General features: G+C 38.7%; 2 protein-coding genes across 4 annotated transcripts in view; both read left to right on the plus strand.

Moving 5' to 3' along the window:
* HIF1A (hypoxia inducible factor 1 subunit alpha) overlaps positions 1–2,804 on the plus strand; it is a 41,590-nt gene extending 38,786 nt beyond the window's left edge. The window contains exons 13-15 of the mRNA XM_032344413.1: positions 209–317; positions 851–977; positions 1,485–2,804. Of these exons, the coding sequence (XP_032200304.1) occupies positions 209–317; positions 851–977; positions 1,485–1,636 (388 nt within the window). The 3' untranslated portion in view covers positions 1,637–2,804. The remainder of the gene's footprint in view (positions 1–208; positions 318–850; positions 978–1,484) is intronic.
* A 9,444-nt stretch (positions 2,805–12,248) lies between these two features.
* Positions 12,249–16,947, plus strand: part of SNAPC1 (small nuclear RNA activating complex polypeptide 1) — a 33,227-nt gene continuing 28,528 nt past the window's right edge. The window contains exons 1-4 of one of the 3 annotated variants that reach the window (XR_004286022.1): positions 12,249–12,468; positions 15,129–15,288; positions 15,439–15,579; positions 16,147–16,251. Coding sequence is in view for 2 of the 3 variants with exons in the window: in XM_032344422.1 (XP_032200313.1) it covers positions 12,341–12,468; positions 15,129–15,288; positions 15,439–15,579; positions 16,147–16,251 (534 nt within the window). In the remaining variant the exon portion in view is untranslated. The remainder of the gene's footprint in view (positions 12,469–15,128; positions 15,289–15,438; positions 15,580–16,146; positions 16,252–16,947) is intronic. The other 2 variants (XM_032344422.1, XM_032344423.1) reach the window with 2 other exon arrangements.

The following is a 16,947-nucleotide window of genomic DNA, read 5'->3' on the forward strand; positions in this document are numbered from 1 at the left end:
TTCAGATCTATTTTATAAATAGGTAAATGCATATTTTAAGAAATTTTGTTTCAAAAATTGAGCTTTGACTTTTAAGATGATAAACTAATCAGGAAAGTTCTCATACATAAAACATTCCTTAATGTTGACAAATAGGCATTATATGTTTTCAAAAAGTTAGTTGGATATTTTAAAAATAATAGTAAAGCAACCATTTTTTTTTTTTCAGAACCACCATTCCTGAGGAAGAACTAAATCCAAAGATACTAGCTTTGCAGAATGCTCAGAGAAAGCGAAAAATAGAACATGATGGTTCACTTTTTCAAGCAGTAGGAATTGTAAGTGTGAAAGTACATGTTTGTTTTTCTGTTCTAGCTAATGTGCCATGTATAAGTAATTCTTTATTTCTTCCAAATACAAGAGTTGTATTTTCAGAGGTTAAATATTGTTTCTTCCACTTTGTATGCACTACTTCATAGAAATAAATTGAATGAATACAATCTCGTTGTAAAAATTCCCAACAATACAGATGAATTTTAAGTAAAAAGTGAATTTCTTCACTCTCACCACCAGTCTTGTTCTCTTCCCTTTCAGTTACTTCCCCATCTTTACCCCCAAAAAACAGTAGTTAATGTTAAATCAGGGATTGTGTAATCCATATTGATGTTTTCAGAGCATTTTAACTAGAAAGCATTTACAGAAACAATTGCCATAGTGGCAAATGATTTTATCATAGTATTAAGAGGAAATAAAATAATTTAGGACCGTTATTTAAGAAATTTGCCTGCATACTGTTATTAAACTCATTTCAGAGTTTTTGATTATATAAAAATTCAACATAGTAAAATTGAAGTAACTTTACTGTTTTTAGGGAACATTATTACAGCAGCCAGACGATCGTGCAACTACTACGTCACTTTCTTGGAAACGCGTAAAAGGATGCAAATCTAGTGAACACAGTGGAATGGAGCAAAAGACAATTATTTTAATACCCTCTGGTTAGTTTATTCTTTCTACCCTTGAACATCCCACAGAGAATTAAAATATATGAAACTTTATTTAGAAGGCTTACTCTCAGAGTGATTTTCGTTCTTTAGCATCATTAAAAGTAATGTTAGCATTTTATCTACTGGTGGTAATGGAGGAATAGCTATTTCAAGATGGAACTTTTAATTTTTAGTAATTATATTTTATTTATCTGTGTCTTTATCTAGCAATATTAAATAGAAGCTGAAAATTGTACATTTTTATGCCTTTTTCAAAACTGATTTATCACTCCTTTGTGTCATCATGTCTTTTAAATGCTTCTGACAGCACCAGTAACACTTTATTGCACTTGCTTATTTACATAGCTGTGCTTTTGTTCTAAAACCACAGACTAAACCATAGATTAAAGACCCAGAGCTTATTTGCTTCAGTTTCTTGCAATATCTATAGCATAGTGAATGTTCAATAATATTCATTGACTAGGTGAATGAATACTTAGGCATGTCTTTGTTTTTCAGATTTAGCATGTAGACTGCTGGGGCAATCAATGGATGAGAGTGGATTACCACAACTGACCAGTTATGATTGTGAAGTTAATGCTCCTATACAAGGCAGCAGAAACCTACTGCAGGGTGAAGAATTACTCAGAGCTTTGGATCAAGTTAACTGAGCTTTTTCATAATCTCATTCCTTTTTTTGGACACTGGTGGCTCATTACCTAAAGCAGTCTATTTATATTTTCTATATCTAATTTTAGAAGCCTGGCTACAATACTGCACAAACTTGGTTAGTTCAATCTTGATCCCCTTTCTACTTCATTTACATTAATGCTCTTTTTTAGTACATTCTTTAACGCCAGATCACAGACAGCACATTTTCACAGTTCCTTGGTATTTAAACCATTACATTGCAGTAGTATCATTTTTAAAATGCACCTTTTTATTTATTTATTTTGGGCTAGGGAGTTTTGTCCCTTATCGAATTATTTTTAATAAGATGCCAATATAATTTTTTTGAAGGAGGCAGTAACCTTTCATCATGATCAGTTTGAAAAATTTTTACTCAGTTTTTTCACATTTTACATAAATAATGATTTGCCAGCAGTACATGGTAGCCACAATTGCACAATATATTTTCTTAAAAAAATACCAGCAGTTACTCATGCAATATATTCTGCATTTATAAAACTAGTTTTTAAGAAGAAAATTTTTTTTTGGCCTATGAAATTGTTAAACCTGGAACATGACTTTGTTAATCATATAATAATGATTCTTAAATGCTTGTATGGTTTATTATTTAAATGGGTAAAGCCATTTACATGATATAGAAAGATATGCATATATCTGGAAGGTATGTGACATTTATTTGGATAAAATTCTCAATTCAGAGAAATGATCTGATGTTTCTGTAGTCACTTTGCCAGCTCAAAAGAAAACAATATCCTATCTGTAGTTGTGGAAGTTTATGCTAATATTGTGTAATTGATATTAAACCTAAATGTTCTGCCCACCCTGTTGGTATAAAGATATTTTGAGCAGATTGTGAACAAGAAAAAAATCATGCTTTGTTAGCAAAATTGCCTAGTATGTTAATTTGCTCAAAATTTGATGTTTGGTTTTATGCACTTTGTCGCTATTAACATCCTTCTGTTTTCATATAGATTTCAATAATTGAGTAATTTTAGAAGCATTATTTTAGAAATATATAGTTGTCACAGTAAACTTCTTGTTTTTCTATGTGCATTGTACAAATTTTTCATTCCTTTTGCTTTTGTGGTTGGATCTAACACTAACTGTATTGTTTTGTTACATCAAATAAACATCTTCTGTGGACCAGGCCCCCTTTGATCAACTTTTATTGTAAAATATTTGCTTCAAGTGCCTCCAGCTCATAAAATTGATTACCAACAATTTAATTATCTTATGAAAATTACGTAAATAATTATTCCTATTTATTTATCACCTTAATGTATACTCTGTCCCTAAATGTCAAGTAAAAGCAAACTGTAATGTTCCACTGTAAAAAATATGCTTTTAGAAAAGAAATTTGTCATTTTTTAAAGTTATGAACCTATTAAAGTAAAGCCATTTTTAATACTTTAATCCCAGGTGAATGGGATGAGTAAAACAAATCCTGAACATTATAGTTACATAATGTTGTAAGGGCTAGAAGTGCCTTTAAAGATTTCCAATCTATTCCCATTTCATAGATGAAGAAATGTAGACCTCAAATGGTAATTGACTTGTCTAAGTTTTCAAGGTAATAAATGATACACCAAAGATTTAAACTTAGGTCTTCTAACTCTAATCTGAAACTAGAACAAACCTTGCATTTTTTTTTGTTTTGTTTTAATGATACTGTATATATTTTTTAAATAACTTTACTCATTTTTCCTATATTTTGTTTATAGAACAGTTATCTTTCTGATTATAAAAGTAATATATTCTCACTTTTAAAAAACAAGCACAAAAAGATGAAAAATCACTGTGAACCTCTGCACCTAGAAGTAAATGATTTTTATGGACAAATTACATAGGCAGTACCAGAGCCTTAGGTCCTGGTGTTACAAGAACAAAATATCCTGAACAAAATAAACTAAGCCCCAGATCTTAGGTGGCTCTTCTTCTCTTAGACTGAAAAAAATATTAATTGTTATAACATGAAAATTTGGAAACAAAAATTTATAATAGAAAGACTTAATCCAAGATTTTGGGGGCATATGTATACTTCACTGTAAATACTACAGTCCAAAGCACGTCTGTATTTCATTACGTATAGTATAGAGATGGAATGTTAGAATAAAATAGTTGCTTAATATTTTCAAGTCAAAATAGCAAAAATTCTTGCTTATTTTGGTAGCAAATTAGCTCTAGTTGAAAACTAGAAGTTTATGTATAGTTTTCAAATATTAATAAGTGGTCAGGTTATGTAACAACCAGGAGAAAATGACTTATTAAGAGCAATGATTTAAAAGAGAAAACCACTTTAAAGGACCGTAGGACTGGAAGAAAATAAGTACCCACCTCTTGGTCATTCACCACCCCTGGAGTATTTGAAGCTGTCTTCCCAGTATTTGTGCCTCTCTCTGAGACTGTCCCTTACTACTTTATAATGCCTTTCTCTGAAGTATAACCCTGCTCTAGCAACTAGAATTCTGTAATAGCTTTTCTCTCCTTCCTATGCATGCCTATCACTTTCCCACTTTGCTGGTGCTGCTATATTATTTTAACACCTGAACAAAGTATGCTAAGGGAGTTTAGTTATGTTTTGTTCTTTAGTTCTAAGCCCTACCTTTAGCTTTGGTACTAAGAAGAGTTCCACAGACAGCTTACCACAGCTAAGTACAACGGCTTTTAGACTATGAGTTTAAAATGAATCTGACATCTATTAGGTATTATATGTTAGACTTTGTGCTAAGATTTTGCATGTTATCTCTCAGTCTTCAAAAAAACACATGTGAATTTATCTCATTTTATAGGTAAGGAAACAGTTTTGGAGAGGTAGCTCAAGGTTCAAAGCATCTGAGCTGGTCATCAGTGACTCCAAAGCCCATGGTGCGGAATACCGTAGGGTGTCAGCCAGTTCAGTAGAACATACCCTTTTCCCTGTTTAAATAGCAAACGGGGGGGGGGGGGGGTGCCTGGGTGGCTCAGTGGGTTAAGCCTCTGCCTTCTGCTCGGGTCATGGTCCCAGGGTCCTGGGATTGAGCCCCACATCAGGCTCTCTGCTCAGCAGGGAGCCTGCTTCCTCCCTCTCTGCCTGCTGCTCTGCCTACTTGTGATCTGTCAAATAAAATCTTAAAAAAAAAATAGCAATCAGGTGGGGTGAGGGCAATGGAATCATAGAGAACAATTAGGGTATGTCCTAAGTGAGAAATGGCAAGACATGAAATGAGTAAAAATGGTGTTCTAAAGGGCTATCGAATTTTGAGTCTGATCTAGAGATTCAGGTGTCTGGTGATGAAAAACATTAACTCACAGGTAAAAGAGGTGATTTATGGGAAGCCTGTTAATGAGCTATAAAAGGTTATACCAATGTATGATAATAGTTCTCCCAGGGCTGTTCGACTTAATGAATGGCATAATAGACATGTTTATTTTCTTTTAAGTCTGTATAACTTTGCAACTACCACTCGGAATAGCTCTTTTTCCCCTACAACCTCTAAAATACAGAAAAGATGAACTTAAAGTTGCTGGCTTTGCAAAAACTTGAACATTTAGATTCTAAAAATTGAGATTTCTAGTATAGCAACATCAGAAAAAAGGTGCAAAGAATATGGAATCTTGTTTTTTTTTTTTTTTAAAGGATTTTGGTTAAATAAAACCTTTGCCAATATAATGCCAAATGGAAACAACGAAAGTGTAACGGAAAAAATCTTTCACTCAGGTTTGTTTGTTTTTTTAGGTCTGCCACTAACCACTTTACTCCTATTTCATCCCTTAAAATAGCGCTGAACCTGTTGTCCCAGATCGTTTTACAGATCGTTGTTCGATCTGTAGAATTTGATATGAAATAGTCTCCCTGTACAATAAAAGCTATACGTTAACCACAACCCCTCCTGTCAAACGCCTTCTGGAGCTTTGTTGTGTTCACACCTTTCAGAGGTCTGGACATAATTTTCTTACCTGTAGTGGACGGTTTTATCCAAGAAGCTGCCCAGACACCCGATCTCCTTGTACTATTTAATTTCTTTTATTCCCTTTTCTCGGCTCCATGATCCGGGACGGAGAGGAAAGACAGGTGCCTGAGAGCAGCACTGATCAGACAGACCCCTCGTCGGGGAAAATAACAAGCGGAAGGGACCGGCCACCCCTTTCTATCCCTGGTGCCGCTGGTACTACACCGTAAGGATGCGAAACACAAGCCTCTGGGAGAAACTTCCCCAAACCCCGCCTTCCCCCCTGCAGGCCCCGCCCCGGTACGTGCTCGGGCGCAGCACCGCAGCCCCGGGCCCCCGCCCTTGTCTCCCAGGCGGGATTCAATTTGTGGGGGTGTTGCTCCGGCGCCCGCCTACGTGTGAGAGCTCATGTGGGAGGCGCGGGCCCCTCCCAGCCTCTGGCGGGGCATGGGGGTGCGCTAGTGGTCTGCAGTGCCCTTTGTCTCCGCTGATTTGTCCAATTGTGATGCCTGGCCCTTGCCCTAACTTTCCTTGGGATGAGCCGGTTGGGAGATTCAGGGCATAGAGACTCAGTGTGTTGCTGTGGAGCTGTCTGTGGAACTCCCAAATATTTTGGGGTGGGAAGCTGTGCTTTATGGAATAGAAAAATATCTGAGGTCTCCTAACAGATTGGAGCTTGCTTAACATTATAACAGGTTTTAAAAAATTAGTCATCTATTAATCTGGTCAGAAATAGAGGACTCTTTTGGTTATTTACATGTATTTCTCATAAAGCACTCAAAGATTTAATTAATTTTATTTATTTATTTTTTAAAGATTATTTATTTATTTGACAGAGAGAAATCACAAGTAGGCAGAGAGAGGGGGAAGCAGGCTCCCTGCTGAGCAGAGGCCTGATGTGGGGCTCGATCCCATGACCTGAGTGGAAGGCAGAGGCTTAACCCACTGAGCCACCCAGGCGCCCCAGATTTAGTTAATTTTAATAAAGCACTTTGAGATATTCCTGATTAAGTCAATTGGAATTTTAGCTGCCCCAGGTGTTGTTTTGTTTTGTTTTGCTTTTTATTTGTTGTGTTTTTTGAATATTGTGTGCCAGCATCCTATTGAGGCCAGCTATTGAGAATCTTTTGGGAGAAAATAATCTAGTTGGACAGAAGTGAGGTGAGTTTATGGAATACGGAGAAGCTTGGGGCATTAAACTTAATCTCCTGTAATTAGTATGTTAAAATTGTGCAGTCTGTAGTAAGACAACAAAGGTATTGTTTCAATTAATAACCTCATCTGTGCATATCCACAGTTGTCAACATTTTACATTTTATTTTAAATTCTTTCCTTCAGGAAAATTTGCTGTTCATGGTTTTTCCAAATAGAATATCGAAGAAAGTAAGAGTCCATTTTTAAAAAGTGATTGAGGTGGTTTAAATATGTTTTACTAATAAAAACTGATATGTGGCCTTAAACTTTTGTGTTTGTATTTATTTATTTAGGGAAGTGCCTTTTAAAGAGTCCTAAAACTATTTTGGTCTTATGGATGCTTAATAATCATAAACTGGCAATTCTCCATAGAGCAGAGCAAGCTGAGGCGGTGGGGGGTGGGCAATGTTTATCACCAAGGGCAATGCATTTTAAAAAGTTGAGAAACATCATATCTATATCTATATCTATATCTATGTATCTTCTCACAAGTACATGAGAATTCTGTCAGTCAAACCTATTTTTAGAGATCTTTGAAACATTAAGAAACACTTTATAGAACTCCTTTTCAAATATTTTTGGATAATATTATTTGCTCTTTGAAACAGATTTTTTTTTTTTTAAATGGTTCTACACAACTGCTATGACAAACACAGGAGCTCTGAACAGCTGTGGGATAAACCATTATAAACTGTTTCCTGATTTCCCACTCTGCTGGTAGAATATTGAAAGCAAGAACAAAAGCATAAGCAAAAAATGAGGTATTAACACCACAAAGTAGAGAGAAGCCAGCACAACCTGGGTAGGTGCTATGCCTCCTCCCAGGCAAATTCGACTGCAAATACTTGTCACCACTGTGAACTTCCATGTCACTACAACTTTAGCTTTCTTAACTTATTGGGTTTTTTTTGTTTTGTTTTGTTTTGTTTTTAAGTTTCCTTGGTCATTTATGCACGTCTTATCTCCCCTACTAAAGTTCTTAGTTCCTTTGAGTGGGATTCCATATGATTCATCTTTGATTGCTCCTTAAAACCTTCCACTCTGTTTACACAAGGACAACCCACACATGATCAAAGGTGGGAAGTATCTCTTGTGACAGGAGGACCAGAGAATTATCACTGGAAAAAGAGAATGGAGAAAACAGGACTATTTTCTAGTCTTCCAGTGAAATCCATTCATTCAGTGAACAGTTACTGAGGGTTGAGTGAGTCCAAGGGGTTTGCTGTTTAGAATGTTTGCTTCCTCTCAACATTCATATGTTGAAACCTAACCTACAAGATAATACTGGAAGTAGGGCCTTTGGGCGGTGATTAGATCATGAGTGTAGAGCTTCATGAAAGAGATTTGTGCCCTTATAAAACAGATGTTTCTCTCTCTCCCAACCCTCATGATTTAATCACTGCCCAAAGGCCCCACTTCCTAACACCATCATCTTGGAGGTTAGATTTCAGCATAGGAATGTTCACAACTTCTCCTGAGAGCTCCTTTGCTTCCTTTGGCCATGTGAGGATTCAGTGAAAAGTCAGTGATCTTCAACTGTAACAGGGTTCTCACCGGCCTCCAGAACTGTGAGGAATAAAGGTTTGTTATTTATAAGCTCCCCAGTTTATGCTTTTTTTCTTAAAGAAGCTTGAACAGACCAGGACAATGTTATTCTAAGAACTGTAGGTGATATAAATATTCCAGAATGTGGTGCCTACCATCAACAGCCCCCTGTATGAGCTACTCACACAGTCAGCTGTTTATTGAGCAAAACATGATTGAAAACTAAATAGAATTTTTACTGGCCATTTAATGTGTTCTGGGCCACCATTACCTTTTCTTTCCATGAATTGTTTCTAGCTTGATAATCTGTATCCAGACTATACTGCTCCCCAAAGGAACCTCAAATTTGGCCTCTGAAAAACTGTGCTCCAAATGATTCATCATATGTTCTCCAAATGCCTCCTCCTCCTGCATTCCCCGCTCAGTGTCCCAAACCAATCCCTAGAGGTCACTTGTCACTTCCAACCTTATCCACACATCCAGTCTGACTCAGTTCTTTTCTTTCTTTAAATTTCCACTATGGAAACTTTGAATATGTACAAAAGTAAAGAGAATAGTATAATGATGCCCAAGTATCTGCTGTTGGGTTCCCTGGGAAGTAGACCTGAGATGGAGACTGCAGGTCATGTATTAGTGTGTTAAGGGACAACATGAGAAAGCAAAAAAGCAAAAGTGAGTGAGAAACAGAGCTGAGATGCAGTCCCAAAATATGTCTTCAGCAGCCATGTGCGGAGCTCTGGACCTGGGATGGTCCTTGAGAGTTGTCCCAAGTTACAGAGAGGGCTGGGGCCTTTACGCCACTACACTGATCAATCATTGGAGGGGGGAGTTGTGACTTTAAAGGCATGTCCAGGAAAATGGCACTATGAGGAGCTCCATGGATTTGCTCCCCAGTGAAACAACTACAGTTGGCAAGAATTAAAAAAAAAATATATATATATATATATCCCATTTAAAGTTTCTTGAAATTGGCTGAAGAGAATACAACAGATGAAGAAAATTTTATTTAAGAAAGTATACTAAATCTTGGTAAGAATAACAAGAGTTAGTGACACCACCTGCGCCATAACTTGCTGCCTCCCCTACCCTGCTCAGTATGACAAAAGCTCAACTCCAGGTGGGTGTGGCCAAGAAAGGGTTCCCTCTACCCCTCTGTCCCAGTAAAAGGCTATGGTACTTCTCTGGGAGGGCCAGGCTGCCAGCACTTCTTATTCTCTTTAACTTCATGTTGCAAAGGCTAAATTCCAGGTAAGTACAGCCTGAAGACTGGAGACATTGGGAACTCCTTTCTTCCTTTCAGAGACTATTCATAGGACAGGCTCTATCCCAGGTGCAGCAGGCCAAGAGTGCTCAGATCCCAGTGGCTTTCATCCCCACTCTCATGTAAGCTGGGAGTTCCATGCCAGCAGAGGCAGCCTGAGAAGGAAGAGACTATAGCCACCCCACCCCCCACGACTCTGCTCCTATAGCAGAGGTATCATTCTGAGAGAAGTGGGCCCCTGTCTCCATCCCCAGCTCCACAGCAGTCACTCAGAAATTTCTCCCAGGGGGAGAGAAAGTCCATTAGAACAGAGAACTCTGACGCTCTCCCCACAAGAATGGACTTTATTTGGAAGAGTGTGAGAAGATTCAAACCCAAAGGTGCTCTTGAAAACAATGGATGTTCTCATGATAAGTAATTAAGAGGAGGCTGGTAGCTCCATGGCAGCAAGAAGTTAAACTGCAGACCAATGAGTTTGGCGGGGTTGGGGTGGGGGGGAATCGCGGGGGGAAACCAAGGAAAGAGACAACTAGGAGCAGTCCTCTTGAGATCTGAGCAAGCCTCAAAGCCTATCTCTGCAAAGGAGCTGAAATGTAATTGGATTAGATTGTGTCCCCAGGATACTGTCAAGAGCAACAACAGGCAGTTACGAACCCAATAACTGGGTGTAATAACAACAGAGTCAGACTCTTTAATGGAGAGATCTGGAAAAGAGACAGCCAAAGAAAGCCTTGCTAAAACCACTCTCATCCTAGGTAACTGTGTGCAAAGTTACCTGGGATGTATCCTCTGAGTAGCTACTTAAAGAGTCTTCCCCTCTTTGGTGAAATGGACCTCACTAGTCCAATCAGGTCACTAAACAAATAAACAAGGAAACAAAAAAACCCAACCAGCCCCATGGGAAAGGGGGAGCAATCAGTATTCAGAATCGCTACAATAAATTTTATATACTAGCAGTAAATATTTTCGTATCTTAACAGGTACAGAGCCATACAATTGTGTATTGGCTTCAATTAGGCCCGCATATTTGATATGGCACAGAAGTGATTTTTTATTTTTTATTCTTTAAAGATTTGTTTATTTATTTATTTGACAGAGATCACAAATAGGCAGAGAGGCAGGCAGAGAGAGGGGGAGGGGAGCAGGCTCCCTGCTGAGCAGAGAGCCAGATGCGGGGCTAGATCCCAGGACCCTGGGATCATGACCTGAGCGGAAGGCAGAGGCTTAACCCAGAGCCACCCAGGTGCCCCAAAAGTGACATTTTAGATAATTAGGGAAAGGATGGACTATTCAATGAAGGTGCTAGTAAAAATGTAAAAGAAGGGGAGTTGTGCCCAGCTGGCTCAGTTGGTAAAACATGCCACTCTTGATCTCTGGGCCATGAGTTCAAGCTCCAAGTTGCGCATAGAACTTACTTAAAAAAAATTGCAATACCACTTTCATAAGACTCAAAACCAACCACAACTAGACAATATATTGTTTTGAGATCCATACACATGTCATAAAGTATATACCATATATATGGTATGTACAAAAGTGTTCACAGGAGTGCATATATACATATGAATGCATATATACATGTGGGCTCCTGTGAACACTTTTGTATATGGCTCGTCTTATTTGTATATTTACATATCTTGTATATACAATTTGTATCTTGTATATACAAGAGAACTAGAAGCAAAACAAGGTAGTTGTTACTAAGGAAGTGGTAGAGCAGGGGACTAGGTTAGAGGAAGCGGTCACAGATTAATGTGACAGAGTTGGTAGTGTTCCTGTCCTACACAGGTAGAGGTACACAAATATTCGTTTCATTGCTATGCTTCTTATCTCAGATATGTTACATAAGGTTTTCTGTATACATAAAATATTACATAAAATTTAAAAGATAGATCGACAATCAGGAAACTTAAGTGAGTTGAACAGATCTACAGACACATAGTCTAATGCTTTCTATTATATTGAGATACCTCTCCTAAAGAATAAATACAGGATGCTTTGCACCCTGAAAATGGTGAAAAGTACAAAATACAGCTCCCTATCTAGCTCCAGGAAAAAGCTAGGAGATGGAGTGTACAGAGAACCAATTAAGCCAAATAATCGATAAATATAAATAAATGCTTTCAGCTAAGTACTGTGTTAGATTATTATGAATATAGGGGATGGGTGGCGGCAGGGAGATGTTCTCAAGTTTCTCAACTTGTGGTTGCAGAAGACTGCTACGGTTACAATGAGAGACATACATTAGACACTATATTATGTGGTTGTAGACTGTGACAGAATGAGCCCAGTCCATTTCCTAGTAAACCGTCTTTAGCTCCTGTTTCCAAGAGGAGGTAGGTGAGGAGGGGGAACTGTTCTTGCCTGGCTACAGAGTTGACTTGTCACACTCGGGTCACTTTAAAGGAAAGTGACAGTAAGGGTAAAGCCAATTTACACAAGCCAGCCTAATACACTCCTAAAATACTTCTTGGGCTCACAGGACACTTGACATACAAACCTCTTCAGTGAAATTTAAAGGACTGACCTTAGCTCCCTATGTTAAGGAGAGCTGAGGAGGTAAAATGAACTGGCATTCACTCATGCCCAGTAAGCAATACCACGGTTCGCACGAGTCCGACTGGAGGCGGAGCTAACGGGCCCGGATAATACGTCACGGAGCGTAAGTGCGTCACTTTAGAGGCGCAACGTCCGGTCCCGGTTTCCTCGGCGACAGCGGCGGGCTGGTCCGCGTGTAGTGTTTGGGCTTCGCAGGCATGGGGACTCCTCCAGGCCTGCAGACTGACTGCGAGGCGCTGCTCAGCCGCTTCCAGGAGACGGACAGTGTGCGCTTCGAGGACTTCACGGAGCTCTGGAGGAGTATGAAGTTCGGGACCATCTTCTGGTGGGTGTTTCTACTCGGCTGCCCGCCTCTCTCTCTGGTCGGGGGGCGTGGGGGGGGGTTCGTAGGAAGCTGCTCTCTGCTCCAACGCCTCGCAGCACCTGGGAAGGGCTGAGAAAGGCGGCGGTCTCAGAAAGCTGCCCCCAGCTCTGCCGGGCCTCCTTCCTTGCGGCTGCGTCCTTTTGCGGCATCCTCCTCAGTGTTATTTCTGCCCGGCCGTCCTTCTCAGCCCGCCTCTCTAGGCCCTCTGCCTGGTACCGGCTTACCCTCCCTGCAGTGGTGTTCTCTTAGAACCTCGTGTTTGAAAACAAAACAAACACCTAGACAAGGACAAACAAACCCCTGCACGGCGGAATTCATTTTTCATAGGACCACCAACGTTGCCTTTCTAAAGTGCAAATTTGATCCTGTCACTCCCCTGCTTACCACTCCAGTGGTTTCCAGTGCCCTTAGGATAAAGCTCAACTTCCCTAATTCCCAAATTCCCTAATATGCCTGGCAAGACCCTCCGTGACCGGCCTCAGCCCATCTCAGCGACTTGATCTGCCGTTCCCCCTCCATGCCCTCACTTGCTCCATTCTGCCTGTAGCCCTCTTCAGGCGTTTCAAAAGCCCGGAGCTTTCCCCCGGCTCTTTCTGCCAGGTCACCTTCGACTTCACTCGGTTTTAAGCTCAAATGACAGTTCTTTAGGGAAGCCTTCCTTTGCCCTCCTAAAGTAAGGCGTTCAGACTCTGTTTTTCCTAGAGCACTCTTCGTATTTTATCTGTGGGCTTTTACCACAGGGTATTGTGAAGTGTAGTAGAGTGGTTCCTGAGCCCCACTGCCTGATTTTGAGTGAGTCCCCAGAGTAACCTGACTTTGGGGGAAGTTTGCCTGAGCTTCTGTATCTATAGAATGGAGACAGTGATAATACTTCACATTGTAGTTCTGAGGGTTAAATGAGCTAATACATGTTAAGTGCTCAAGGACTCTGTAACTATTCATTATTATTATTATTATTGCTTTAAATTTTTCCCCTCAGCTGAAGAGCTCTGAGGACAGTGACTGGATGAATTTAGTATCCGTTGGCATAACATACATAATAGTGAAAAAGCTAAATAATTGGATTCTAAATAATTGGATTCAAATAATTGGACTGAATTCTTGTGATTAAAGCTCTGTGTTTTCCTGAATAAAAAGTAAAAGTTCTCTTTTTTGTCGTAATATAATAATTACTTACATAGTTTGTACATTGCATGGTTTGAAGATAGAGAGCTATTTGTTGTACAGTTAATGAAAGGAAAGGAACTAATTTTGTTTTTTTTGAAGATTTTATTTATTTGACGGAGAGAGAGAGAGAGAGCACAAGCAGGGGTGCGCCAGGCAGAGGGAGAGAGAGAAGCAGGTTTTCCTGCAGAGCAGGGAGCTGGATGTGGGGCTCCATCCCAGGACCTTGGGATCATGACCTGAGCTGAAGGCAGTGGCTTAACCAACTGAGCCACCCAGGCACCCCAGGAACTCATTTTTTAATGGCTACTAAATGTGATGTGTTTATAGCTTAATGTATTTAATCCATAGAAGAACTCTGAAAAGCAGGTATATAATTATCTTTGTTTTTTAAAAGGGGACATTGAGGCTTAAGGAGGTTAAGTAATCTCCACGATCAAACCACTAGTAGGTGGTAGAGCAGATACTGAGAACTGTATGTCTGTCTGCATCCAAAACCTGTGGTCTTTCAGTGCATCTCTCCTGAGAAGTGGCAGTTAAGGAAAATTTTGCTGGGGTTACCTCAATATTTAGCTAATGAAGAAAAACTAAAATGAGAAAAAAAGTGAGGACGACTTGAAGAATGATGTTACTTCTTTAGAAATTGCTTTGGTTGCTAATACAACAGTAGGTATTTTGCATTCTTTTAGTATATTTATTATTTGAAGAGTGTAGGCTTTGGGAGTATAGAGCAGTTGCTTTCCTGCTCTGCACCCTCTTTACTTTGGTGAGCTTTACCCTGCAGAATTGAGAGGAAGTCATGGGTTAGGTTGTATTGTGGTTCTCTAACTTTTTCACCTAGATGTCTCAAAGACAAATGAGGGGTACGGTGAATCCCTGAGAGTATTGAGGAAATCTCCATTATACGTAAAATGCGTTTAATTTTTGTATTTTATTCTGTAATATAACCATGATTATTTTAATATTTAAAAAAAATTTTTTTTAAAGATTTCTTATTTATTTATTGTCAGAGAGAGAGCAGGCAGAGTCACAGGCAGAGGCAGAGAGAGAAGGAGGCTCCCTACTGGACAAGGATCCCGATGCGGGACTCGATCCGAGGACCTCGGGATCATGACCTGAGCCAAAGGCAGCGGCTTAACCGACTGAGCCACCCAGGTGTCCCTTTAATATTTTAAATGTTTAAAATTTTTACCCGGGAATAATTTGTAACCTCTCCCTTTTTGCTGGCCAATTCAGCAAGTAAATTTGATGCTTTAGAAAGAGCACTATGTTTACCTACTATATGCCTGTGTCTCAGGGTAAGAAGCACAGCGGAAAATTAGGTCATGCTTGATCATGAAAGGATCAGATGTGGACTGCCTCTTCAGTTTCTAGCAGCTGCTAGAATATACGTCTTCTAATTTTTGTTCATTACTTGTTTACTGAGAGTCCTAATATATTTTCTCTTTGTTTCCTAGTGGTAGAATGAGAAATTTAGAAAAGAACAAGTTTACAAAAGAAGCGATAGCTTTGGCTTGGCAATATTTTTTACCTCCATACACCTTCCAGATCAGAGTTGGTGCTTTGTATCTGCTATATGGATTATATAACACCCAACTGTGTCAACCAAAGCAAAAGGTAATACTTGTTTTCCCTCAGCAACATAGGAAATAGGTACAAGATTTTTACAACAAACTGATTTTAATAGGAATGCCAGTGTTTCAAAAATATAATACATTTGTGAAGAAGATTTACCTTTAGTAACAACTTTTTAACTTTTGTTTGTAGATTAGAGTTGCCTTGAAGGATTGGGATGAAGTTTTAAAATTTCAGCAAGATTTGATAAATGCACAACATTTTGATGCAGCATATATTTTTAGGAAACTACGACTAGACAAAGCATTTCACTTTACAGCTATGCCCAAATTGGTATGTTGTCTAAAATAGATCATTTTTCAAAATGAGAACTAATGCTTTATTGTTCATAAAGCACCTCAATCTCCATGAAGTGGAAAAGATACCATGTAATTTCTCATACTTCTGGAAAGGTTTCTTAAAATAGGAGAAAAATGCTAATTACTTTTCTTTTACAAACAATTTAGTCTTTGCTTTTAAATGCAGTGTTTCTAAATGCCGTCTATTAAATTGTTAGAAGAAATTAGATTAGGCATCTGCCATTTGCTTATTTCCCTTTTCAGACACTAGGTTACTGAAAGAGGACCAAGGAATTTTAATGTCAGTTAGTGAAAAGTTGAAACCTCCACTAATAAAATTTATTTCTTCAGTCTTAATGACTGATGAGACACTAGATTGAAAGAGCATTAAGTCCTAATTCTGGTTCTGACATCAGCTGGCAAATCATGTAACTTGTCTGAATATCATCTAAAGTTAGAAGCATATGGCATGGCATCTTAAAGGTTATCTTAAAATTTTAGTAGTGTTTGGGAAATGGATTATCTAAAAAATATCCTTTAAAAGACATTCATTATCATCTAGCTATCATATAGGATGAAGAAGAAAATTCAGCGAGCTGAAGTTACAGAAGAATTTAAGGACCCAAATGATCGCGTAATGAAACTTATCACTTCCGATGTATTAGAGGTAAATTTGTTTTTTCTGCCCTTGAAATTAAAAAAATTGTTATTATTAACTATATATTGAAGTTATACCTTCATCTATGGGGTACTGAAGTTGTTTCTAATGAATTTAACTGTTGATAGAATGCTTATTTTTCCTCCAAAGTAACAGAAATAATACACCCTAATATATGAAAATTTATGGAATAAATCTGGAAACTCAGAAGCAAAAAGATGTAGAAGACTGTATTTGAACTTGGGTATTTAGATTCAAATACTGAAACCACCGTTTGTATTTGACTTCAGATAGGTCATAAAACAAAAATTTAGGGCACCTGGGTAGCTCAGTGGGTTAAAGCCTCTGCATTCCGCTTAGGTCATGATCCCAGGGCCCCGGGATCAGGCCCCACATCGGGCTCTCTGCTCAGTGGGGAGCCTGCTTCCTCCTCTCTCTGCCTGCCTCTCTGCCTACTTGTGATCTCTGTCTGTCAAATAAATAAAATCTTTAAAAAAATAAAATGTGTTCATTTCCTAAGTTCCCTTTTACATGTTTATTTAAAAACTTACTGAATAACAATGAGGCATTTCTGATAAAAATTTGAAATCAAGAATTATGGATAAGAGGTACACTCTTTTTAAAATTTTTTTATTTTTTCAGTGTTCCAAGATTCATTTTTTATGCACCATACCCAGTGTGCCATGCAATACATGCCCTCCTTAA

This window comes from Mustela erminea, chromosome 5, assembly GCF_009829155.1.
Source record: "Mustela erminea isolate mMusErm1 chromosome 5, mMusErm1.Pri, whole genome shotgun sequence".
Taxonomy (NCBI): Eukaryota; Metazoa; Chordata; class Mammalia; order Carnivora; family Mustelidae; genus Mustela; species Mustela erminea.